The sequence below is a fragment of the Mesoplodon mirus genome (genome assembly GCF_964341445.2).
Source record: "Mesoplodon mirus genome assembly, chromosome: 15".
Classification (NCBI taxonomy): Eukaryota; Metazoa; Chordata; class Mammalia; order Artiodactyla; family Ziphiidae; genus Mesoplodon; species Mesoplodon mirus.
In genome coordinates, this window is record NC_138991.1 from 46,270,208 (window position 1) to 46,298,095 (window position 27,888).

Sequence of the window (27,888 nt, forward strand, 5' to 3'; positions counted from 1 at the left end):
TCATACCGTGCAGTCAGGGGGACAAGAAGTAAAGCTGGGCTTGAGGAGGAGCCAGGATTCAGAAGCTGTTCTACTCCACACCAGCCACCCTGCACTTTGTAAAGGCCGGCGGTATGCACGTCACAGAGCTTTGTAACAAGGAGTGATGAGATTGCTAAAATTTCAGCCAAAGTACTGTTCATGGAAACACTTTCCCAAAGCTAGCTGTCAACCTGGGGGGGGTTAAATGTGCTTCATCAGGAACAAGAATGTGACCACGATTTCCCTGAGCAAACCAGCCCCTGCGACCAGCCCCTCCCTGCAGACATCCCACAACCAAGGCAGCAGGTAGGAAGCATTCCTAAATAAGATGCCAGTGAAGAGATGCCTTCCCTCCCTCACACGGCTTTGAAATAGCCAAGCCTGAAGGATTTTTTTCCTTCCCTTTCTTTTTAAAAAATACACAGCCCAGGGCAAATCTCATACCTCTGCTGTCCCGAGAAGAGGTAGCTGAGTCACTGGGTCTCTGAAGCTGCCAGCTCACAGCAGGGCTTGGAAAATCAATACTTCTCTCTGAAGTTATCCAAAGTACTTAGACCTTTAAACCAAACTCCAGTAGATAAACACTATCAACGGTCTTTCAGAGCATTAGGAGATGTGAGTTTATTTCCCAAACAGCCTTGAAATGCGACAACGGGAGCTGTTCTCTAAGATGTGGACGTGTGGAATTTGGCTGCAGAAGTGGTTTCCAGAGAATCACCACTCTGTCTGCCGACAGGAACAAGACACAGCTGGACTGTGGATGGAACACTCCCTCAGCATTACAGCTGTGTGGCTAAAAGAACATGCCCTAAATGCCTATGCTGGAATCCAGGTCGCATCCCTATGGACCTGTGTATCTTTGGAAATCACTCTTCACCACTCTGTGCCTTAGTGTTCACCTAAAACCAGGTACCCTAGCTCAGCAGGGATTGCTGGGAGGAATAAATAAGATAAAGGAGGAACATGTATGCACTGGGGTTTTCTTTTAATCCTATAAGCACATCAAGGAAGTTAGCAGTTGCTATTAAAAATGCATAATATGCAAAAGCACAATTGCTAGAAAGGAGAAATTACGAAAGTTCACTTCCCACCTAACCTGTTCGTTTTGAAAGTTTGCCTTTTTCTGAACCAAGAGAGAATTTGGAAGAGGTCTTTGACTCTTAAAATAAATCACAAGAAAGCTGGAAAAGAACTCTCTGAAAACAAGGGTTCAAATATATGAGCCGCCAGAGGCTGGATGGCCGTTCCTAGTTCCTCCATCTCTTTTACCTCCAGCAGGTAAACCCTTCAAGGGAAGGGTCCTATGGCTTTCTTCTGGGGGGAAATGATGGGGAGGGACCCTCGGCAAAGGGGGAAACATCACTGCGTGCTAATAAGAATCCCCCAGACAACACAAGGTACCTATTTTTCTCCCCCACCGGTACGCGGGCCTCCCACTGTTGTGGCCTCTCCCGTTTCGGAGCACAGGCTCCGGACACGCAGGCTCAGCGGCCATGGCTCACGGGCCCAGCCGCTCCGCGGCATGTGGGATCTTCCCGGACTGGGGCACGAACCCGTGTCCCCTGCATCAGCAGGCGGACTCTCAACCACTTCCCCACCAGGGAAGCCCACAAGGTACCTATTTTTAAACAAAACACCAAGACACTAGATTTGACCCAAAAAAACTCCCCAAAATGTAGATTTATTTTTATAAAAAGTCTTACAAAAGCATAAAAAATTAAATCACACTTAATATTCTATCATCAGCCTTACCTTGGCTGCAAAGAGGAAAATGACAGAGAATCAGGGTTGTTCTAGAAATTCTGGGCTATCTAGTTGTCCCATTAGGCTGATGAAATGCCAAATCATTTCTCCCTCTTGACTTGAAGTGAATCTGGGCAGGAACGCTTCATGTGATGAAACGATTTCACTTGCTATTTGAAGAATTTTCTTGTAAGATATACAATCTCTTTAAATTTTCCCAGGCAGCTGCTAAGGGTTGCTAAGGAAGTGATGGAAATAGAAAATATTCTAAATAAATAATTAGTGATTTCTGCGGGGCAGGTACTTTAGATACTTTTTTCAGGATGTCACACAGCTTAGGTACCAAGACTGGACAAGTGACCTGTCTTGTCTTCCCTCCCTCTCTCTCTTTTTCCCTTCTTCCTTTCTTTCTGTGTTAAGGAAGATAAAATAGTTAACTAATAAGGACTTACTGTATAACACAGGCAACTCTACTCAGTACTCTGTAATGGCCTATATGGGAAAAGAATTTTAAAAAGAGTGGATATATGTTTATGTATAACTGATTCACTTTGCTGTACACCTGAAACTAACACAACATTATAAATCAACTATACTCCAATAAAAATTATTAAAAAAAAAAAAAGAATCTTCAAGCAGTAAGCTGGAGAGGGAGATTTTGAGCCATGGTGTGCCCACCTTGGTGGAGAGACACAGAGGAGGACCCAGGCCCTCCATCCCCTCACAGGTCAGCGGAACTCTCGGTGTATCTGTTTTAGTCTGTTGTGCTTTAGCAAAAGATTATGTCTGAACAGAAGAGTCTTAAAATAGACATCTGTGGTTTTGGCACCAGCATCCATTTCCCTTCTTTGATAACCATATCCTGGCTCTGTTTTGGGAAAATGCCCACATCTCATCTTCCGTGCCCCCAGGAGAAGCATCCTGCCTCTGCTCCAGAGGGGCGAGTACCTCAAGCCTCACACCCACTCTGGCAACAACAGCTGGTTGCAGGATGTGTTTGTGACCCCGTAAGAGGCAATGAGACTTCAGCAGACACTTCTGGGACAAAGATGGCACATTTTTCCTACTGCATTTGGGGTGAGAAGACTGCGCTGGCGCCTACTCCCATCCACAAGGGGACAGGTTTTCAGAAAGCAGCCGACCACCTCAGAGGCAGTAAAATCCAAAAATGAGAGATCTGCTGACACTGTTTAAGCCCTAATTAAGCCATTCCACCCACAACTTCTTAAATATATAAGCCATTCAACTCCTTTTTGGTTCATGCTTGGTTCAGATTTTACCAGGAATTTCTGCGTGTTATAACCAGAAGGATCCTAGACAACAGAGTTCCACAGCTACACTTCAAACTACTGGGAAAGATTTCCTTTAAATGTGCTCTGACATATTATGATTGGGGGCAATTTCTTCCTCCTGGTGGAGGAGAGGGAAAGAGACATAATCCCAAGAAATCTAGGAGCACCAAGGTCAACAGCTGAAAGTAAACTAAAAGAAGGGACTCTCGACACAGCAATTCATACATGAATGAGAGCCAGTGAGTATAGAACAAACTCATATTTTATTTTAAATAAGAAAATCAGTGGTTCTGGATAAGGTCATGGGGTTTTTGTTGGCTGAAATCGCCATACAATTTTCAGAGTGTATATAGGCAGTACACCTATTTAATATCTGGCATATATGTTATAATAATAATTTCTAATGTTAAATGCCTTAACATATAATTTTGGAAACATGGTATATTCATTTTGTTTGTCCACATTCAGACAATCATAGCTAAGAAGGAAAGAAAAATGCCACCTGGCAATATACTCTCTGTATCTGAACACAAATTTTAAAAATTGGCTAAGAAGTGTGTGGAGAAAAAAGATAGCCAAATGTATTTGAGTTTGTTTGTTTTAAACAGGCTCTAAATATCTGTTTTGATGTCTGTTTATTGTTTACTGAAAGTGAACCTTTTATAAAGTCTCTAATTTTGCAGGGGCAAAATATGCAGGGTTAACCCAAGGTGGAAGGAGCCTGAAACCATTCATATCTTTTATCTCAGGAAAAGCCTTATTGTGCTTTGAAATGAGCCTATGTCACATGACCACCACCTAGTGGTGGTGTACTTAAATAGCAGGAATAGCTGAGAGTTACAATAAACATCTTTTAAATGGACCCCAGCACTGTCATGGTCATTTTGATCAGAACTAGATTTTCCCTCCAGGATGGTGGAATTAAGAACCAGGAAACTAAGAAAGCAGAAATCTGGGTAAGAGCAGAATAACTGTGGAATTAAGCAACTGCTGGTGGTAACACTGTTTTTACCAGCATTTACCAACGACTGGACCTCTTACCACTAGGAATACACAAAGTGAGTCCAGGTAGTAAAAGAAAAGGTCATACGGAGGAGGGACAGTTGAGCAGAGGCTCAAATGAATGGAAGAGCAAACCACGCAATTATCTAAGAAAACAGCATTACAGGAAGTGGAGGAGGCAACAAGTGCAAAGGCCCTGAGGCAGGGCCATGTTTGGCTTCTCAGGGTACAAAAAGGAGGTTAGTGTGGTTCAGGCAGAGAAGCAAAGACAAGAAGGCAAATGAATGTGGTTGAAGAGGTGGGCAGGGGTCAGATGCTTTAGGGTTTTGTAGATCATGACTGGGACTTAAAATTTTTTTCTACGTTGACAAAAAGCCACTGGAAAATGTGAAGTAGGAGAGTGATGTGGTCTGCTTTATGTTCTAGAAGGATCACTTACTCTAATCACTGTGAAGAGCAGACTACAGAGGTCAAGAGTGTTGGCAGAAATAAGAATAGAAGTCTACTGCAACAGTCTGGGCAAGAGATGCATGTGGTACCAAGGCAGATTGATAGATACATAGATAGATAGGTAGACAGTTATCTATGTATACAAACATAAATGTGTGTATGTATGTATGTCTCCAACTCATCAAACACACTTATAGTAATGATACAGTCTTTACAAATATTGAAGAAAATTATTTTTCATGTAAAAAAAATCAATATAGGCAAGTATATCTATATGGCAAAAAAAAAAAAAAAAAAAACCCTGCAAGAGTAATACTTATGACTGACGTTTAGAAGATACCAAACTCTCAATACCAAAATACACTATTAGAGAATCAGGTAAGTTTTATGTGTTCCTCTAAAATTTCCTGTGACCTCCTAAAATAGTTCTGTGTTCCAACTGTGAAAAACATTATGCCTACTCAATTTATTTCATCCTTCCAACTGGATTCCCTTCTTGATGGAAGAGAATAAAAAGAGGTCTAGTACGACCATATCCTTGTGTTAGTTACCTTGGCAGATAGCTGACCCCCTTCATTCTCCCCTCCTTCTTGAGCACAGAGAGAGACACTCATATGGTCCCCAGAATCCTCTGCAGTTGGATCTGGCCATGCACTGGAATTCTCACCAACAGAAGGAGAGTGGGAGTCATGAGGGTCATTTCTGCTACTTGCTTAAGAGAAAACTGCTTCCTAGACTTTGCCCTCTTTGCCTGACAGTTGGCTGGAAGGTAAATGGGGTGGAGCCTCAGCTCTGATCACGCAGGAGGAAAATCCTCTAAGGCAAGGGTTCTCACTCAACCACAGGCAATTTTGCTTCCCAGGGACATCTGGCAATGTTTGGAGGCATTTTTGGCTATTCAAATGAGGGGTGAGGAGTCAACTACTGGCATCTGGGGAAGGCAGAAGCCAGAGAGGCTGCTAAACCTCCTACAATGCACAGAAGAGCCCCCCACCACGAAGACTTTCCTGACCCCAAACGTCCACTATGCTGAAGTTGAACAGCTTTACTGTAAGGCCACCTTCTCAAACTTTGTGCAAAATTATTCCCCAAGTATCTTCTTAAAATGTAAATACTACTTCCGAAAGTTTGTGATGGGATCTGAGATTCTGCATTTCTAACATGCTCCCAGGGGGATGGCAGAGCAACAAGATGGAAAGAATGGAACTTGGGTCTCTGAATGGTCTCCCTGAGCACAGCTGCTCCAGCAGTCCAGTCTGGCTGGAGTGCCCATGCAGGGCTGCTACTCAAACATATACACCTGCACACCTGAACTCACTGTTTGCAGCTTGTGTTCCTTCTGAGTGGTTGGTCTCCAGGCAGCAACAATCGCTACAAACTTTGAATATCAACTTGCATTATGAGGGAGAAAAAAATCATCTATCTTATTTAATCCACTGTAGGTTGGGGTCTCTTTGTTGCAACAGTTCAGTTTTTTCCCTAACTAATACAGTGACCATCTGCAAATAGTGGACAGTGACATCTATGTTGGTGTTTGGCAAGAGACCAAAGAGCCCCAGAGATTATACTCTCCAGAAAAAAAGAGAAAAAGCAAAGGGAAGAAAAGAAACAAGATGGCGACTTCTAAAGATATGTGGGAAGAGTGTTTTGCTGCTGTAACAAATGGCCACAAACTAACTGGCTTAACATGCTAGAAGTCAGAAGTCTGAAATGGGTCTCCATGGGCTACAATCAAAGTGTCAAGAGGGCTGCATTCCTTCTAGAAGTTCCAAGGAAGAATCCATTTCCTTTTCTGTAGCTTCTGGAAGCTGCCTGAATTCCTTGGCTTGTGGCCGCTTCTTCTATCTTCAAAGCCAGCCACAGCATGTTGAGTCCCTCCCGTGCTGCCATCCCTCTAATTCTCTCTCTTCTGCTCCCTCTTCCATTTAAAAGGACTCTTGTGATTACATGGGGCTCACCCAGATAATCCAGGATAATCTCCCATCTCAAGGTTAGCTGTTTAGCAATCATAATTCCATCTGCAGCCTTAATTCTTTGCCATTTAATGTAGCATACTGACAGGTTTTGGAGATTAGGATGTGGTTATTGGGAGGGTGCATTATTCTGCCTTCCATAGCTTAGAAAGTAGGCTAGTCAGGCAGCCAGAAGGTGGGAATTTAATATGCTCATCTGGGAAATGCAGAGAGTGCACAGGAAAAAGAGATGACAGGTCATTTTAGAGCAAAATGAGAGAATCTTCTGGTCACTCCCAAAGCTCGTCAACTGCAGGGCAATCCTAAAAAGCAAATGTGCCCTATAGTTTTTGTGGTTTTTTTTAAGGAGTTTTATTCTCATTTTTATTTTATTTATTTATTTTTTATTTTATTTTATTTTTTTGGCGGTACGCGGGCCTCTCGCTGTTGTATCCTCTCCCGTTGCGCAGCACAGGCTCCGGACGCGCAGGCTCAGCGGCCATGGCTCACGGGCCCAGCCGCTCCGCGGCGTGTGGGATCCTCCCGGACCGGGGCATGAACCCGTGTCCCCTGCATCGGCAGGCGGACTCTCAACCACTGCGCCACCAGGGAAGCCCCCCTATAGCTATTTATGCTTTTTCAGTATGAAAGAATGATGCATTAGTGGTCATGAATCAGATAAAAGAATTATGCAGACAGAGGTTCTCCAGGAATTCTCAGGATCTTTATGCAGTCTGCCCTCCCAATGTTTGATATCCATGCTATATAATAGTTTCTGTAAATTAAAGTTCTTAATCTAACTTTATGATAAGAGTGCTTGTCCTGTATTTCAGATACTCCCTGGAGTGCAACATTCCAGAAAACCAATTACCTGGGGAAGTTCATGAAAACGTGTGTGGATTAACAACTACAGAATGTACACAAAGCAGATGCGAGCACATCACCGTCATTCTGCCCTTGGAAAATCACTGCAGGGTTATTAGAAACTGTTATTCCCATTTTAGAGATGAGAAAACAAAGGCTCAAAGGCTAAATACTCTCTACGCACACAACGCAAGGTAGACACAGAACTCAGACTCCAAATATTTAATTTCTGATTTTAGGTTCAGCTTTCTTTTCTAAATATCACAGAGCTCCAAGCAGGCAAACTGCCCTAAGATAAAGGCACTCAAGCAGTTTGACTCAAATTTCCTCAGCTCCGGGGACACCCAAACCTCCAACCCCCTGTAGAGGCTTTAACCTGGAGGCAGAAAGGTGTATCTGCACCTATAGTGAGCAACAAATCGAACAAAGCCTTGATGTAATTGTTTGATTATTAAAAGGCAATAATGCCATTTTGATAATGCATTTAGAGAAACACCATCCAAACTACTCTTGGAGCATAACAGTCTGTCAGGAATCATCCAGGCTCTTCTAAAACTTTGGCGACTACAGCAACAAAGGCCAGGAACCAAAAACCACCTGTTACAATGTGGAAAGACACCTGCTGTGTGACCCCGGGACCGTCACCTGCAATTCTGAAGTCTCTTTCTCTTTATTTGTAACACTGGGATAAGACAGTATCTACTTCACGAGGCTGCCGAGAAGAATAAATGGGATAACGTGGTATGCCGCTGGGACCTTTTGGGGAGACTGTCTAGCCCACACAGCTTGTTTGAGTGGGTTTCTCTTTCTTGTACCCAAAATAGTCTTGCAAAAATAGTACGTGAAAGAGCTGAGAACAATCCTTAGACAGAGTTCCCAAGGAATGTGAGTGTGTGATTTCTTTGCAGAAGCCTGGGGTTTTGAAAGAAAACAGCACAAAGAAGGTACCCCTTTCATTCAGTAAGTCATTGATTCAGAATTAGTGATGAATAAGCCACCATTATGGATTGCCTAGCATGTGCCAAGTACTGCTTCTGGTTCAGAGCACTGGCAAGATGTGTGGGACAAGGCCCTGCTCCCCCGTACTTGACCTTCTGGGGAGGGAGAGGTAAGTCATTAGGATGATTTGGGAGAGTAATACATGCTCTGAAGAAAATAAAACAGTGTAACAAACTCAGAAGTGGAAAGGGGTCTTTAAATTAGGTACTTAGTAAAGGTCTTGGGGGGGTAGCTGAAATGTGATCTGAAGGACAGGTAATGAGATACCTGCAGTCTAGGGATCTGGGGACAGAGAATTCCCAGAAGGGGAAACAGAGATTTAAATGCCCTGAAGTGGGAATGAGCTTGGTCCCAGAACAGAAAGGGAGACACTTCCATGGTCTCTTTTGGGGGCAAAACCCCACAATAAGCCTGTCCTGTAGGTAGGCCATGCACACACAGGAAACCAAAACCTTCTAGCACAGAAATGCTGGCATTTATTATTCACCCCCGGGATGCTGGAAGACAACCCTTCCAGTGGAAAAGAGTTTGGGGACAAATCAAAGGAAATGCTGGGGACCTCCCTGGCAGTCCAGTGGTTAAGACTTCGCCTTCCAATGCAGGGGGTGCAGGTTCGATCCCTGGTCAGGGAGCTAAGATCCCACATGCCTCATGGCCAAAAAACCAAAAACATAAAACAGAAGTAATATTGTATCAAATTCAATAAAGACTTTTAAAAAAATGGTCCACATCAAAAAAAAATCTTCAAGAAAAAAAAAGGAACTGCTGTATGTTTGGAGCCAAACACTTGGGTTTGAATCCCAACTCCACATCTTGAGCAAGTTCCTTGACCTCTCTGCGCCTCAGTTCCCTGACCTGTACACTGTGGGCAATCACAGTACCTGTCTCACCAGGCTGTTGGGAAGACTGAATGAACCCACTGCTCGGGGCAGAAGCTGGCATATACAGTACGTGTCCACCACCACGATTCTTACCACCCTGCTACTGTGATCCTTTCAGGTCCAAATATTAAATCTTCATCTCCCTGTTCCATTAAATAACCATCATTTGTCTGTGATTTGTTTTTTGCTTTGTAGCAACACGAGTGCACCTAAATTTACTAATTTACACCAATTCAACTGTTAATCCTCCCCTTGGCACGATCCTACCAGCCCTGAATTTGGGATGTAAAGCAGCCAGCACCCACCCTCCACGAGGAATTCTAACACTGTTTATGAATCTGAACAGGAGTGGTCATCTTACCATCCTCTCCTCAGTCAAATAAAATATAGAAAGTAAGGGACTCCTACATTTGAAGTACAACTTTTTGGCCATGTTCATAGAGACAGTATCTTCAGACCACTCTCAAACACACCTGACCTCAATGTAGTAGCAAAGATCTCCAGTTAAAAAGGGGAGGTGGGGAAGGAGAGGGGGAGGGAAAGCAGGAAGGGGGCGGGGAAGGAAAAAAAAGAAGTGTTATCCAAGAGAAAGAGCTTCTCTTTCCATTTACTGTTTTCTTCTCTGACACCCGAGTAAAGTATTAAAATTTTGTTCTTGCAAGTCCCTTGCAATTCTTGCTAAATTTATTCATAGTTATTTTGTCTCTTTGGTTGGTTCTATAAATAGGATATTTTCTCTCATTATATTTTCAAAATGCTTGGCACAGGCAGATAGGAAAACTATAGATTTTGCATAGTAATTTCCTCACATTAATAAATCCTGTTATTATTTCTAATAGATTCATGGGTTGGGGGGGATTGCTTATCTTAGGTTTTCCAAAAAATGATGAAACTACTGGCAAATGGTGATAATTCTAACTTCCCCATTCTTATTCTTTTTTGCATCTAACTGCATTATCTATTCATTCCTGAGCAATGGTAAATCATAGTGATGATAGTGGGCATTCTGGTCTTGTTCTGGATTTAATGGGAGTATTTCTAGTGTTACACCATTAAATATGATGCTTGCTTTGGGTATGATCCACTTTTATTAGCAGACGTTCTAAAAATCAAAAATAAATATTTAGTTTTATCAGACTTTTTAGCATCCATAAAATAATCATAAGATATTTCTCTAAATGAGAAGTGTTACAAGTCAATCACAGTATTTATTAGATTTCCCAAGATCAAACCATCCTTCCATTCCTAGAATAAATGGCACTTTTTCAAGACTTTAATTACCTTGTAATGTAATCACTTACATGTTCATTTCTCCGCTCTGTGAGTTCTTTCAGATCACAGGACATGACTGATTCATGTTTGACACATAATTGACATTAAATACATGTTTAATGAATAAATAAATGAATAACTGAAATAACAGGTACATTTAACCTCCCCAAACTAACCATTTGTACCTCTTCCCAGCTTAAAATTGTCAAAGAGATCATATGCCTTCCCCAGAGTGGATCTTTATATGTTTAATGAATATGTGGTTTTAACTGGTCCCTACTTCTTATATCAATAGAACCCCTGAACACCTCATTCTTTATGGGGAAACTACTCCCTATGGTTGTATTGGGAATAACCCTGCTTCCCTATTCCCACCATCACCCCAAGCCAAAGGGGTGGCTACATCCCCCAGGCCTGATTACAGTAACTACACAATGATTGCTTGAGGATGGACACCTGACCCAACCTGGGTCAACAGCATCTCCAGGAATTTCTCACAGAAGCTCTTAAGAAAAAATTTTTCCAGAAGAATTGATAAACAAAAAAAACGCTTGTCTAGGGTTGCTGCTTACCATCTTGCCTAAAATGTAGTGAGACAACCTATCTGAGCATGAAGCAAGGTATAGACAAACATGGCAAAGAATGGAAAGAGACAGAGACCTAGTGCCATTATTTGAGCCCCTGGATTCAGCTTTTCTTAAAGCCATTACCCCTTAGACTTCCTAAGTAATAAGCCAAAAATTACCTTTCTTGGTTTAGCTCCATTTCTATGACTTACAACCAAAAAATATGGCCTAATTCATGTGTTGCTTTGTTTTCCTCCATATATGCTTTATACATGCTTAAATAAAGGTTGAAAAAAAAGTTTTTTAAAGAAAGGCAATCCTGGGCTTCTCTGGTGGCGCAGTGGTTGAGAGTCCGCCTGCCAATGCAGGGGACACGGGCTCATGCCCCGGTCCGGGAAGATCCCACATGCTGCAGAGCGGCCAGGCCCGTGAGCCATGGCCGCTGAGCCTGCGCGTCTGGAGCCTGTGCTCCGCAACAGTGAGAGGCTCGCGTACCGCAAAAAAAAAAAAAATCCTAACTAGTGAGTGTTAAAAAAAAAAAAAAATCAACCGCCTGCTTTTAATTAATGGCAAGATACGCTGAAAGGCTCCCTCAGTGAATTATAATTTCAGATTGAAATTCCCAAGACAGTTATAGAGGAGCCTGTTAAACGGCAGAAACCAATGGAATCAAGGGATTACTTTAACAGGGCAGTGGTTCAACCAGTTTCAGAGATATCATCCATTATGCAAAACCAAAACCTTTAAAAACTTTCTACCGTGCAACCCTAGCAATCCCTCATTCACCTGAAGTCTGGAGGCCTCTCTCCTGACTCAATTTAAAAGTAAAAATGCTTGGTATGATTTACAAAAATAAAAATAAAAATAAATAAATCATGTCATGATGGCTAGAGAACTCCCCAGAAAAAGCTGCCAAATCTCATATCTCAAGACAGGGAGTCTCATGGGGTCTTCCTGAACCATCCTGCGTTCTCAAAAGCTTTCAGATCTGCAGGAAAACTGAAGGCAAGCATGCCCTTGGCATCCTAAATATCCCTGTAGCTATCGGAGCAATCAGCATCAATTCCTACCATAGGCTCAAGAAAATGTCAGTGGGCCAGCCCAGAGAGCCTAGCCACTTCCCTACCCCATCCCCTTTATGGAGAATTCTGGTTGCACTTACCTCCTGCAATCAGACTCTTCTCCTTCAGCTCAAGTTACCATAGACCAAATTCTGGAATCTGGTTTTGATTATTCTCTGGAGAGCTACTTAAGAGCTGCTTCAGGGTTGGAAATCCCTCATTCAGGCATAATCTTGAAATAAAAGACTATATTCAAATGAAAAATGCATTACTGCATTCTCTTTAGGGCCTTCTGTACTGACAGGCAGGATAAAAGGAAAGAATGGAAGGAAAATGAAGAAGAAAACCAAGGGGGAAAAGGAAAAAATGGGAGTAAAAGAGAGAGGAAAGAAGGGAGAGAAAAATGTATTATGTCACAAACTGTGTAGGGCACTGTGAGTGTCATTCCACTTCATCCTCACATCATCCCTTCGAAGTAAAGACTACTGAGCCCATTCTGCAGATAAAGAAATTGAGGCTTGGTGATATTGAGTAATTCGCCCAAGGTCACACAATGAGGATGCAGTGGATTCAGGCTCAGAGATACAAATACATGCTCCAAAGTATGTCGCTACTACTTGACTAGCTTCCTCCTTCTTAAGAGTCTAATACAAGTGTTTGTTCTAGAACAAAAATATTTCAGTGGTTGAATGGACCCTATGAAGATAACAGAGCCTCGTCATCTAAGTAATAGAGAAGGAAGGAAGGGAGGGAGGGAAGGAGGGAGGAAGAGGGAGGAAGATATTAAGGAACCTCACATCCAGTGGAACTAGTATGTGGCAAAGAAAAACCTAGAACCCTAGAAAACTCTCAGGTCTTACTCCGGCCATGGGACCAGAATCTATTTTGTAAGTGCAACTGACCTAAACGGATCAAATACAGATACTCCTGATTAAGGAGCGAACAACTGAGAATTTCCCCTCCTTCAAGAAAATGTTCACTGGGAACAAAAGGGAAATTTATTTGTGAATTGTCTTTTTCTGCTTATATCCAGTTTATATCCAGTTCCTGTTTATATCCAGTTTCCTTTGTTGCTGTTGCAACATATCTCAGAGGTACTTCCCCCATGCTGTTGCAAAATCAGTTAAGGGGGAAAATATCTAAACTAAAATAGCACAGGTAAGCCACAATTCTGGCAACTGCAGAGGGTGTGGGTATGCCAGGTACTTTCTGAAATGAGTTTAAACCAAAGGTCGCTAACCAGCAGCCAGTTGGCTGTATCCAGCCCACAGATGTGTTTTGCTTGTCCTGCAGTGCTGGCCCACACCATGCTTTTAAGAAATCTCTATCTGTTGCCAACATTAAAAACCAGGCCACTTCACACCAAAACCTGGATTTCCAGTTTCTTTTTCCAAGTGGAAGACCTGGTTCCCCTGATGCCACATTTGCACATGGAAAAAGGCAGCTGGAATATAGCAGTAGCTGCTCCTTTGGAAAGAACATCTGTGCCCCATTTTCTCCCTACCTAGTCTACTTCACTCATGTATATTGTCCACATGAGCCCTGAAGAAGGCATCTGAGTTGGTGACCCTTGGTTTAAAAGGTTAAGCAGATGTAGATTTCAAAGCGAATCATTATTAGGCTTTTCCCAAAAACATCCCCAATAAGAGCCGCCAGTCAATATTACAACAGCTGGGACAGAAGGTAAAGCATATGAGACCAAAACCCAATAGTTGGGTTCATTTGGATTTCTGCTCTAGGATACTCATTTTTTGTTTCGAAAATATATTCACTTTTAGTATTTCATTTATTCTTCCTAACAGCCTTGCAAGGAAGGAATTACTCTCAGATAAACTGAAGCCAAGTGATGTTATGTCAGTTATCCAACCCAGATCATCCGACAAGTAAGTTGCAAAGCCAGGTTTTGAACCCAGTTTTGCGCAGCTACAAACACTGTGCTTTTGGAATAATGAAAGAACGCTCTGAAAAGCCATGAGGCTTGTTTCTACCTCAGAGCCTTTGCACTTGCCGTTCCCTCTGCTGAGAAACCTCTCCACCCAGGTCTTCACATGGGAGGATCTTACTCTTTCATGACACTTAGACCACCTCCACGGAGAGGTTTTTCCTCATCATTTGATTTAAAATAACACATGCACACACACACACCAATTACTTTCTAGGCCGCTGCTACTCAAAGGGAGGTCCAGGAATCAGCAGCATCAGCATCACCTTGGAAATCAAAAATGCAGAATCTCAGGCCCCTTCCCCGACCTACGGACTCAGAATCTGCACGTTAACACCACCACTCCCCACCCCCGCTCCCCATGTTTTGTGTGCACTCCAAGTTTAAAAAGCACTGCCCTACAGGAGTGCTGCCCGGTGGAAATAAATAAAACAGGAGTCACAAGTGTAAATTTTAATTTTCTAGTAGCCACATTACAAGAGTAAGCAGAAAGACTTGTTTGTTTGCTGTCTCCCCTTCTCCCACTCCCACCCCCACTAATATGTCAGTTCCAAGAGAACAGGTGCTTCACCTGTCTAGTTCACCCCTTTACCCCCAGCACCTAAAACAGTACACTGAGCACATATTAAGTATCATTAAATGTTTGCTGAATGAAAGAAGGAAGGAAAAGACCTTGCTAGCACTCTATATACCAGCATTTTGGACAGATGTGGCTTCAAATGTCAGCTCAACCACTGGCCAGCTGAGCAAGCTCGAGCGAGTTGTTTTACCCTCTGGGAGCCAACTGTAAAGCAGAAATGCTGTTCTTTTGCTCACAGCCTCATCATGCCGCCCAGATGTGATAACACGTCTATAAAACGCAAACCACCATGATAACAGGTGTTCAATACATGCCAGTGCCTTATGCTGCCCTCTTTCTTTCTCTCTCTGGACACCACGTCCGAATGATGCTGTGGACCACTCTCTCCTCTGGGTAGCAGAAGCATGACTACTGAACGCCAGCTAGCTATTTCCCTCCAGCCAACAGGATGTGTGTAGTAACTGCTGGCAGTGAAGACAACTTGAAACCATGGAAGGTCACTTCCCATCACCCTACAGCTGAGCGCTTTCCAAAGCAAAGTGGTCGCAGTCACCGTACACTCTGTAATCCACGAGGGAGACCACAGCTCAAGTCATTTCCGTCACTTTAATGAGTTCTGCCATGGCAGCCACTTGGCCTGCCATAAGGTCCCAACCCCTTAGAGGGGTTTAAGGTCTCTGCCCAGTGTGCATTAGCTCCTATTGAAAGGCGTATTGTGGCTTTGCCCTTTTAATTTTTTGAGGGGGGGATGGATGGAGAGTTTAATCTACCCCCACTTATTAATCACTGGCCTGTGTCAACCCACCAAGTGAGGCTTGCTGTTCCACAGCTTTAACACACCCTAATCCATCAGTCTATCTTGTTCTGCAAATCTGATGCATATGTTCTAATCACAAATGTGTTTTTAAATCACATTAGATTAACAGCATAGGCGAAAGCAAAACCCGGATTTAGACATAACCAGAGTGACACCAAGGAAATAAAACTGGGGTTGCTTAGTTGAATATGAGGAAACCCTTGCCAGCTCTGCCGAGAGCAGCCCCAATTTCTTCTTTCTCTCCCTCTCATGGAAATCAAAACAACCATGATCACCTGCAGAATCAGTAGGCTACTGGGAAGCGCATTGAAATGAAAAAGAAAAACAAAACAAATAATGGGAAGAGGGGATCAAAACCTTTAATTAACCTGTGAATCTCTATCAGGCAAATAGTAGAGTAAGATTCCAGATAAGGTACAGGGCATATGGGGAGGAAATGTAACCACTTAAGTACAGATGCCACCATTTAAAAGATTGGGACCAGGGAACCAGGAGAAAGGGTTTCTGTTACCGGTTTGAATCAATGCCAGTGCTTCCTTTCTACGATATAGTGAGGATGCAGTCCCCTCTTCCTACATGGGAGAGGGAGAGAAGAGCCTGAAGAGATGCAGCCAACGGAAATCCCCAAAATGCCCTCAAAAGACTGCTGTCCCTGCTAAGGCTAGAGGGCTATCCTAGGATCCAAAGGGTTTCTGGGAGTCATCTCAACAGCCAGGTTTCGGTGGAAAATGATTCCTCTACGTTAGATAGATTCTCCTCCAGCAACTCCAATCAGCACCCCTAAGCATAATAAAGATCTACCATGCGTGTGATGCTGGGGCAGGAGATCAGGGATACAGAGATATCACATGGTCCTCTTAAGTGAGGATCAAGGGAACCCAGTTCCATCTACATCTCTGAGTCCTATGGGGCACTGAGCCCCAAATACCACAAGTGATGGCTGAGGGTACCACAGATCTTCAACAGCCATGTCCTGACAGCGAGGCAGTTTACATACCTCCTTTTCCCAGCCACAGTATAAAAGAACGTAAGAAAACCTGGCATCTTTTATCTTTTCATTCAGAAAATGCTCCACACCCTACGATGGGACTTCCTGACATGCAGTCCGCCACACACCCTTCATCAACTTTATTTTAACTCATCCAAATAAAACACCCCCTTCTCCATTTCCAACTGCGGTAAAGCAACCCAAACACGTGTTGGAGAGATTTGATCTTTATGCCTCCCTCCCCCACAAAGGGCATTTGACACTTCTCACAAGATACAGGGCTTTAAAATTAGAATTGGAAAAAGCCATAGTTATACCCTCTTAGGGCCACGGCTGCCTCACAGCAGAAACCAGAACATTCCTCCAATCAACAGTTAAACAACTGAAACCTTCCCAGACATACCTTTTTTTTAAAAAAATTATAATTGCAAACTGGAAGCCATGGCTTGTGATGTTATAAATACTGATTTTCCAGTTAAATTAGGCATTTGCTGTTTTTTATTTTGATAGGAAGGGGCTGTTTGAAGCCTCCTAAAATACTGCAATTAGTTCTCTCTGTTGAAACAGAAAAGACATGAACAGACGTATTTAATGTTTAATGTGCTGGAATGTTCATCCCTAAGTGTACTTCTCTCAAGCTTTGAAAGCATAAGGCATATTTTTAAAACGGAAAGAAATCAATCACAATACACACATTTATCATATATTTCCAAAGTTAAGTTATTTCTAAAACTTTCCTAGGCTGTAATTTAAACTTAGAAAGCACATCTCTTCAACAAGAAGGCAACTTGTCAGGAAGCAATCCTTATTTTACCTATTGGCTCTGTTAAGATGATAACATCACTTTAACTGACAAAGCCTGTGTTTCTGGTTGACAACCGCAATTAATTACTGAGATACAACCGAGATGGGGCCAGCCATCCAGATCTGTTTTCCAGAGAAATTAAAAAACAAGAGGAAAGGAGGAGGCGGGGGTACGACGCTGGCTTATTAATTTATTTTACCCACACTTAACTTACTACTCCTCTCTTCTCCCTTTCCCTCAACGCTGGCAGACGGTGGAAAAGGAGGGAGATGAACAAACAACTCACTAGACACAAGCTCCAATCTGTTGCAAAGGAGGTTAGAAAGGGCACGGGTGCAGGGCATGAAAACTCTTAGGGCACCAACTGTCATGTAGGCACGGATACTTCTGATGCAAAATCAACCCAGTGTTCATGCAGCCCAAGAGGGATAGAAAGTTCTGGAGATGGGGGACATCCTGAGTTTTTACTAGAAAGCCCAAACTCGCCAGCATCATCTTTTTAACTGTTCCCTGTTCATTTTGCTCTTAACTGAAAACACTGGATTCCAGCCACGCAAATGCGTTTGAGGGCGATTTTGAGAGATTCCAGGGGATCCCAAAGCCCTCTGGTCAACCTAGCTGTCCTGTCCATTCCTCAGCGTCCCCAGGCCAGAAGCGCACCGCCCCGCAAGAGCCTGGGTTAGGAAACACCCCGGGGGCACGAGGCCTGGGGATTCCCAGGCTTGGAACTAAGGCAGATTCGGGAAGCAGCTCCCTGGACGAGGAGCCTGAGGCAGGCAGAGCAGGGGGACCCCTCTCTCCTCGCCCTGCAATAAAGTGATCCCTGGCTAGCCTCCAGCCCTCTCCGCCGCTCCCCCAGAGCAGCCCCGCCAGGGTGCGCAGAGCCCGTGCGGGGTCAAGACCTCTCGGGACACTGCCCGGATCCCCAAGGGCCAGGGGAGCGGCAGCTTCCCGTGCTGGTCTCCCCTACGCGCCTATCCCATCCGCCGAGCTCGGGGTCCTACCTGTACCATTCCAGCCCCTTTTCATAGTTCCTGTCGAAGAAGTGCGGCTCCACGCCCACCGCCCGCACGTCCGGGTGCACTCGGATCGCCTCCAGCAGCGCGCGGGTCCCTCCTTTCTTGACCCCGATGATAAGCGCCTGTGGCAGCTTCTTCTCCCCGTAGTCGGGGGTGCTGACGGCGCCGCCCCTCACGCTGCTCCCGTTGGCCGCCCTCCGGCCTGCGAGCTCCTCGTCGGTGGTGCTGGACTCCTGCGCTTCCCTCTCCAGCAGCGCGCTCTGCGCCGTGACCATCTCTCCAGAGGCCAGCGGGGTCCGGAGCCAGGAGTCCCGGGCGCCCCCGCCGCCGCTCGCCAGCCCCCAGCCGTCGGCCCCGGGGGCGGCAGGCTGCTCGGGGGGCTCGGGCGGCTCCCCGCGGCTCGCGCTGTCCGGCGGCGGCGGCGCGGGCGGCTGCGAGGGGGCGCCGAGGCGCACGGGGGGAGGCGGCAGAGAGGGTGGCGGCGGGCTAGGCTGGGGCTCGGCGGCGGCGGCCGGCGGCTCCTGCAGCGCCAGGGGGAATTGCAGGGAGCCCGAGCCGCCCAGGAGGCTGTAGCACAGGTAGGTGACGGACAGGGACAAGGTGCACATGAAAAGCAGCTTGCGCGCCGGCGGGCCCTTAACCGAGGCGCCGGGCGGCGGCGGCGCGGCGAGAGGTGGAGGCGGAGGCGGAGGCGGAGGAGGTGCGGACCACTGGGCCATCGCGGCTCCCGGCTCGCGGCGGCGGCGGCGGCGGCGGCGGCCCCCGGCGCTGCCCGGACATGGTTTCAGCCGCCGCCCCCGCCGCCGCCGCCGCCGCCGCCGCCGCCGCCGCTGCCCAGCCGCCCCGGCTGCATGAAGCGACGCCGCTGCGCCCCCGGCCCTGGCCGCTGTCCCGCTGCGCCGGGGGGAAACCCGGCCGCATGGCACCCCTCCCCGCTCTCCTCGCGGCGTCCGGGGGGCCCCCCACCACCCCCCTCAGCCTCTGGCAAGGGGCCCGAGGGGGGCGCGCGGACCCGCCGGCTGCACCTTCTCCGTCTGCAGCGCCCCAGCTTCCCCCGCTCCGCCGCGGCTCCCGCTCCAGCTTCTGCCGCCGCCGCCGCGCGCTGTTGCAGCCCCGAGTTCCTTCCCCGCTGCTAACTTTCTGTCGGGAGAAGAGAGGCGCCGAAGGGAGGCGGAGGGGGCCGGGCGCGCGCCCCGCGCCGCCGAGGGAAGGGGGAGTGCGCCTCGTGCGCGCCTGCGGAGGGGGCCGCGGGAGCGGAGGCGTGCGCTAGGGCTGGGGCACCTGGGGAAGCGGAGATCGTACCCCCCGCCCCCCGGCTCGGCACGCACTCGCTGGAGGTGTTCCCCGCCGCATCCCGCGTGCTTCCCCTCTCCTGGGAGCCTGGGACGCCGCGTTCTGCATCCCTCTCTCAGTACTTTTAAGGACGTAGAGCCGGACGCCCGCCGCCGGTGCCGCTCACCGAGCTCTCGCTATCCCCTTTCCCCCTGGGACTCCAGGCAAACTCGGCCCATCCCTGACGCGCCCTTCTCTAACCCTGGATATCCTCCTGCCTTTGGTCCAGGAGTGGTTTCTGCTCCATAACAGCTCTCTCATTCCAACTTCCCTCTTTCCAGCCTCCCCATCTTATCTTGAAGCTCCTGACGGGTTGAGCTTGGACACAAATCCCCAGGTTTCCCCACCCACAGGGATTTTGCCTCTGTCCCGCCACCGGGGGACTGCGCTTTCTGCTCCGAAAAATGAGGCTGTCCCTTTCTCTACACCCTTAACCAGAGGTACACCTGCGGCCCTTGGGGGCGTTGCCGCGAAAGGAGTTAGATTTCCCTGGACTGAAACCGACTGAGACCGTCATCGCTCTAAACATCTAAGAAGCTGAGACAAGTTGCGTTGCAGGGTGTCTGTGCATCGCTTCATTGATTTTTTTTTTTTTAAGTGCCTTCTTTTCAGCGAGATTTCCATCCCTCACCTCCCTCTCCTGGGGAGGTAATGGCAAACATCAGGATTTGGGAGATTCAAAACTAGGGTCTTGCTTCTTGGAAGTGGGGGAATTGGGAGTCTGCAACGGGAGGGAGAGGCAGAGCAATCAACTCTGCTTGCTGGGGACAGGGGCTGCCCCCGCACACACCCAGGGCCAGTATCTCCCAGGGGCTGGCTCGCTGAGTCCCATTTACCCCATTTACCCTGCCAGCCACAGCTGGGTGCCTGGCGGGTCTGTCTGTTTTCACAGATGTGTTTGGCATCTCCGGTTTTGTTTGATCACGTAATAGAAACAACAGCTGAAAGAAAAAGTATATAATGTCTAAATATTAACTAGATACCTAGTGCCAAAGAGGGGAAGCAAATGTTAATCAAATAAGATGAAGAACACGGACTTTTCCCTGAGTGAACAAAAGCTCACTGCTGCTCTCAGCTGGACACGAGTTTCCTTCACTGCAGCTTTAGTTCAGATAAAGATTATTCCTTTATAATATATTTTTTACGGTCCACTGGAGACCTCTGAAATGCAGAGTCTGGTGTCCTGTAAATCATTCCGTGTAACTAGAGATGCTTTTTTCAAACACCACACGACTGCATTACTGTAATGTTAATGGGAAGGGGCCAACTAGAGCTGGGAGAAACCACAAGCTTGGCCCATCTCTCTTCCCACTCCAAGCCCAGCTCTGGGTGGTCAGCCAGGAGGCCCCAGTGGCAGCAAATATTGCCGCTGCCATGCCCCATCTCCCTTTCCAGGCCCAGGCACCAGGATACTCAACATGTGGCCCAGGGCCACCCTGTAGTCCAAGTGCCCAAACTTTTCCATCTACCCTCTCAGCAATCCAAATAAACCTTCTCTGTATCTAGTTTTACTAAAGATGTGCTTTTCCACATTTGGCAACGTTTTGATAAAACTGTGTTAAAATTTAACCCAGAGGTGGCAAACTGGTGACCAGCAAAGCTGAATGAGGCCAGCACAGTGATATGAAGAAATTTCAGCTAGTTGCAGTACTTAAATATTAAAGGCTTTCCAGCAAAAAATATCTGGAGATGAGGTTTCTGTTGAAATAAAGGGGCCCAGCAGATATGGGCCCCTCAGCCAGAGCTGAGAAGCCTCCTTTAGGAGGAGCACGTATGCCGTATTCTTCATGGGGCACCCAGATTGTCCCCCTATATTAATGTTGCTTGCCTAGACGATGCTAAGGAGGAAATTTCCCGGAATCCCTTCTCCCTCTTGTCCCCAAATAGTCACACTTTAATAAAAGACTCTTGAAAGAATGGAGCCCCACTGGTAAGGTGTCAGCCCCACAACTGATGGTGAAGAGGTGATTTGGGGACCAGAGGAGCTTTGTAGATTTCTCACGTAGGCAGTTGTCTATTTTTTTCTACTTTTGATCCAGCCTTTTTCTGGAAGCGAGTTCTTGAGAAACCTACAATAAAAAGCAGGAGCTATCTACATAGGGAGAACCCAGACTTCATTCAGCAAATCCCAGTGGCTCTGGAGACCAGATAGAATTTTTTTTTTTTTTTTCTGTTTCCACTGCCAACACCCATGCTCATTAAGGCCTATCTGAGTTTTTGCAATATTCCTCCAACTGCTCTCCAGGCCTCCCTTGAGCCTCGCGTGCCTGTTTCTAGTTCCTAGGGAACGATATTTCTGAGACAGAGCTCTACAAATGCCCTCAGTGACTCTGTACCCTTCCTCTCACTGCCGAACTCATAGATTCCAACCTCTTTACCTTTGCACTAGGGTGCCCTTCCACCTTTTATGTGTCTCACAGTCATTGCCAAACCAAACAGTACCTACCATTCAAACATGCACGCTGCATCATTGTTTCATCTCCATATGGTCAGACAATAGAATTAAAACAAAGCTGTCATTTGCTAGCTAAGTGGCTCTCCCGGACAGGTCATTTCACTTCCCTGAGCCTCATTTTCTGCATATATAAATTATGGACAGTAAGACTCACCCCAAATTGTTTTTATAAAGAATCAAATTGACTTACAGAGCATATGCAAAAATACCTGGCTCCCTGCCTGACATGCGGTGGCTACCAATAATTGTTTGGATCTAAATATTGGCTCATCCATGCCCGTCTTCTTTTCTTATTAAAACCTTATCCTTGAAAAATATGTGTGTGCCCTTTCTTCAAAACCAGCGGAATGTGTCAGCTGAAGTTCACTTTCCTAAGCTGCTCAGTTGCATTGATAATGCCAAGTCCAAAGCTTTCGATAGTTTTTTGGGTTTCTTTAAGCAATAGAAACTAACTGACCAACTTCGGTTTGGTTCGGTTTTTTATTAAAGAAATTTACTAGAAGGATGTATATAACTCACGTAACTGAGGGAATTTTTTAAAAATCAACAACAAACAAAAAGCAACAGTCAGCTTTGGAAAAGGCAATAAATGGGGCGGAGAAGTGTACAGTTGTCATCACTGCCATTCAGCAAATATTGTCGGCTCTCCTGTGGCCCATGGGAGGGATGTGTTTTCTTGGCCCCTTGAAGTTAGGTGTGACTGTGTGCCGTGTTGGCTAATGAAACAAGAGGAAGTGAGATTGTCTCTTCCAGGAAGAAGGTTTGAAACACAGCGGGAGATTTACCGGTGGGAATGATTTTCCTGCCTGGCAATTGTGCAAGAGGGGGCTTGAGCCCCTCTTAGCTGCCATCTACTCAATCCTCCACACTGAGCAAGGACAGTAAAGATCCAGCCCCTGATCACTTGTAGCATGAACAAAAAATAAACCTTGCTTGTTCTCAGCTCCTGAGACGTGGAGGGTTGGTTTGTGAATACAACACAACCTAGACTATCTGACTGTTGAAAACATACATATTATGAATTTCCTCTGCTGTGGACCAAAATGACTTCCACAAGCCAATATTAGAATTCCCTTTCACAGAAGTGGATGAATGATGGATTAGAAGTCTACATTGTCCCAGCAGTATAGACAGAACCTTTGTCTCATATACAGCAAATGTATTTCCCCATTTTGTCTTCTACCTGTCAATAAAAAGGTATATCTATAGAAATCCGGAGGTAAAGCTCCAACCAAAAGCAACGTGGTGACAAAAATGAACATTATATACTTATAAAAGGAGCAAAAGGTTAAAAAATAATAATAATGGCTATGAACTTACAGGACCTTGCATTGAAAAGGATCTCACATGGGAAATCAGGAAATACTTAGAGCTGAAAGCACTACATGACAAAATCTGGTGGGTGGAATTCAGCAATACTTATAAGAAAGATTGTATCTTCAATATACTTATCCAAAAGAAGAAAGATTAAAAGGAAATGAAGAAGCTAGAAAAAGAGCAAGAGGGTCAAGTAAGGAAGAATGGAAATGATCAATTAATTGCTGTGGATTGAACTGTGTTGCCCCAAAATGTGTATGTTGCAGCCTTAACCCCCAATGTTGCCATATCCAGAGACAGGGTCTTTAGGAAGTAAGGTTAAAATGAGGTCATCATGGTGGGACCCGAATCGGATAGGACTGTGGCCGCATAAGAAGCTAAAGAGATACCTCTGTCTGTTTCTTCACACACATATACACACCCTGCTGTCTGAGGACACAGTAAAAAGCGGACCTTATGTAAACGATGAAGAGAGTCCTCACCAGAACCTGACCAGATCTCAGACTTCCAGCCCCCGGAACTGTCAGAAAATAAATTTCTGTTGTTTAAGTCATCTGCTCTATGGTATCTTGTTATGGTAACCCAAGCTAAGACATTTATCTTTTACAGTTTTGTAAATAGGTTCTGGTACCAATTCCAATGTGTATGTTTTTTTGGGAGTGGGGTGGTCCCCACACCAACAAGAAATTCTTGTGAGGCCAGCTGGGTGTTCTACGATTCAACTCAATTCTGACACTGTCTACCTGGAGACAGCATCAGATTCCACAGATGAAGGGCTCAGTCCCACGAGACCTCCCCCACTGCAGATGCCAATCGCAAATCCAGGTTGTCGCCACTGGCTATAAATCAGAGATTCCCAAGACCCCCTCCTCGGGTTTGATTAATTTGCCAGAGGGGCTCACAGAACTCAGAGAAACATTTTAGTTACTAGATGACCAGTTTATTATAAAAGGATACAATCACGAGCTGCCAAGCAAAAGAGATGCCCAGGGCAAAGCAGGGGAACAGGGGTGGAGCTCCCATGCTCCCTGAGCGCTCCACTCTCCCAGTAACTCCCTGCGTTCACCAACTTGGAAGCTCTCCAAACCCGTTCTTCTGGGTTTCTATGAAAGCTTAATTACACAGGATTGATTAAGTCGTTGGCCATTGGCAATTGATCCAACCTCCAGCCCCTCTCCCCTCCCAGAAGGTTGGAGAGGATGGGGGTGGGAGCAGGGACCAAAAGTTTCAACCCTCTGATCACATGGTTTGTTCCCCTGGCAACCAGGCTCCATCTTTAGGCTGCCTAAGGTCTTTCCAAAAGTCACCTCACTAACATAACAAAAGACACCTTTATTGCTCCTATCATAGAAACTCCAAGGGTTTTAGGAACTCTGTGTCAGGAACCGGGGTGGGGATCAAATACATATTTCTTTTATAACTCACAATATCACAGTCCACCCCCTACTCCTCTAACATGGATCCCTTAGAGCAAAACAATCATAAAGGTCAAAAGATACAGGCACATTACTAGAATCCCACTCAGTCATTAATAACTATCATCAAATGGTATGAAAAAGCCTCCCGGGGCCAGCCCACTCAGGTTTTCAGGCTTCCATTCAATCTCATCAGGTTCCAAAAGCAGAAGTGGTCTCAGCAATATGTGGCTTCACCCTTTCAGGCGCCTGGTATCATCAAGCTAAGAGACAATAACATCTCTTCCTCTGAGCCCTTTGGAGGTGTTAATGTAATACTAGATTTCCCTCATTGCATAGCCTATTTATTGATTCCCTTTCCCTCAGCTACTATTTTTCTTTTTTTTTTTTTTTCCATTTATACCCAAACATTTCCACTTCTGGAAAGACAGTAGTTTCAGCCCCTGTGCTGGTCTAGATTGCAGGCAGCAATACTGGTCTAGCAAGTGCCTCCCCTTCTGTTCCATTTCTATTCAGTTAAGTGAGGGTTAAACAGGCACAGAGCTAGCAGGCTATCTTTCCCCCCAGACGATATATCTACATTCAGTGGGGTTTTTTTTTGGTTTTGGTTTTGGTTTTGGTTTTATTATTAGTTTCTGCTTTATAACAATGTGAATCAGTCATACATATACATTTGTTCCCACATCCCTTCCCTCTTGCGTCTGTGTTAATCCCAGTTTTGCTGGATGGGGTGAAGGTACATCCTGCCCCCCAGGATACTATTCCTAAGGGCCCCCATCAGGCCCTTAGGAATTCTGTCTGACATAAGGTTAAAAGCACAGTTACAGTGTTTTGTTTAAGAATCATCCCTACTTCTAGCCCCTTTAGTTGCAGCCCTGGTCCTATGACCACTGCATCAAGTAGGGAGGAAACAAGTTGAGATGATGTAGGGAAATTTTTTAAAAAGTATAGTCATCTCTGGGCATAGTCCCCCAGATCCACCAGAATAACCGAGAACTCTGTCCAGTTGGGACACACTTTTAGCCCCACTCATGTTCACATTGAGTCTGAGCACACTCTTGTGAAGGTGTTTATTTTTATTTTTAACAGTTTTCTATTGCTCAGTTGCTATTTCTTACTGATTCATAAAAGTCTCTTATGTGGTAAGGATATCAGATTTTTTTCTCTTTCATATATATTCCAATTATTAAATTACCAATTTGCCTTTCAGTAAATTGTTTTTTAGTGTTTTTGATTACGTAAGTTTTTCATTTTTATGTACACAATCTCTCTATTATTTCCTTTGTAGTTTCTACCTTTGGTGGAAAACCATGTCCCCAAAGTATGTAAATGTACATTTTCTTCTAGGACATTTTTTGGTTTACTTTCTACACTTAAATGTTTAAACCATCTGAAATTTATTTCAGTATGTAGTCTTACATGAGAACCTAACTTTATTTTTATCTTCATTTCCCTAGCACTAGTTATTTCCCAACAGTTTGAAACACCAATGTTATATAATAAACCCAGAATGTTGGAGTTTTCCCACGCAGAAATATAGAAAGTGAATCTCCATTCATTCAATCTTCTTTTATATCTCTTATTGGACTTCTGTAATTTTATTGACATAAACCTTACACAAATCTTTGGATGAGTGTTTTCACAGCTAATTCTGCTTTGTTCAATTTCATAGTTTCTTGCTTTCTTTTTGTTTCATTCATTTACTCATTCTTTCAGTTGTCGTTTTCAAGAGACTAATATATTCTGGGCCCTGGATTAGACACGGAGGATAAAATAGCAAGGCAGAAAGCAACAACCCTGTCCTGATGAAGGCAGAAACAGTTACACAAGCAAGTTAAATAAAGTTAGGCATTTAAATTTATTTATTTATTTATATTTATTTTTGGCTGTGTTGGGTCTTCGTTTCTGTGCAAGGGCTTTCTCCAGTTGCGGCGAGTGGGGGCCACTCTTCATCGCGGTGCGCGGGCCTCTCACTGTCGCGGCCTCTCCCGTTGCGGAGCACAGGCTCCAGATGCGCAGGCTCAGTAGTCGTGGCTCTGAGCTTAGCCGCTTAGCCGCTAAGGGCTTAGCTGCTCCGCGGCATGTGGGATCTTCCCAGACCAGGGCTCGAACCCGTGTCTGCTGCACTGGCAGGCAGACTCCCAACCACTGCGCCACCAGGGAAGCCCCTAAAGTTAGGGCATTTAAAAAAGAGAAAATACAATGTACCATGGAACACACTGTTGGAGATTCCTAACTAGTATATAGGCAAAAGAGAAGCCTTCAAAGAGGAAGTGACATTTAAATCCACATATAAAGGGACAACTGGATTAAGCCAGGGAACGCAAGATTATTTTTAGTATGTGAAATATCTCACCCACTTCATTCCTTGTCAATATACTTGGCAAACTACATTGAAGGTAACTTGACTAAGAGAAAGGTTAAGTTATTTTTCCCCATCTGCCAAAAACCTACAGCAAACATTATAATGAGACATTACAAAATATGAGAGCTGAACCTTTAAAGACAAGAACAAGACAAGTATACCTGCCATCACAGGTCCTGAATAGCCTTAAACTGGGGTTCTCAGTTAATGCAATAAGATAAGAAAGAATAATAAAAAACATGAGAATTGGGAAGCAAAAATCAAATGATTATTATTTGCATACTATGTGTTTGTTGGCAAAAGAAAATGTATGAAAATCTACAAACAAAAGAGTTTGGCAAGGTTGCTGAATAAAATTCAAAATACAAAGAGTAATAGCATTCTTATATACAATCTAGATACGTTTAGAAAATATAATTTTAAGAGAAGATACTCTTCAGAACCACAATAAAATCCATTAAGTACTTAGAAATAAATGTAATAAAAGGCAAGTGAGTCCTTTATAGATAAAATTATACAACTCTTTGGAAGGGCATTGTATTAGTTTTCTAGGGCCGCCATAACAAAGTACTACAAACAGTGTGGCTTAAAAAGAAATTTATTCTCTCACAGTTCTGGAGGCTAGAAGTCTGAAATCAAGGTGTCAGCAGAGCCATGCTCCCTCCGAGACTCTCAGTAGAATCCTTCCTTGCTGCTTCTTAGCATCTAGTAGTGGCCATCAATCCTTGGCGGTCTTTGGCTTGCAGCTGC

The 27,888-nt window shown here is 45.0% G+C and overlaps 1 protein-coding gene across 2 annotated transcripts in view; it reads right to left on the bottom strand.

Moving 5' to 3' along the window:
• Nucleotides 1–18,973, bottom strand: part of HS3ST4 (heparan sulfate-glucosamine 3-sulfotransferase 4) — a gene marked incomplete at its 5' end in the record, with an annotated part of 400,611 nt that extends 381,638 nt beyond the window's left edge. The window contains 2 exons of one of the 2 annotated variants that reach the window (XM_082600501.1): nt 18,240–18,622; nt 18,710–18,973. In XM_082600501.1, coding sequence (XP_082456627.1) covers nt 18,240–18,622; nt 18,710–18,973 — 647 coding nt within the window. Of the gene's footprint in view, nt 1–18,239 lie in introns of both variants that reach the window. The other variant, XM_082600500.1, reaches the window with a different exon arrangement.
• Nucleotides 18,974–27,888: the final 8,915 nt, after the last annotated feature.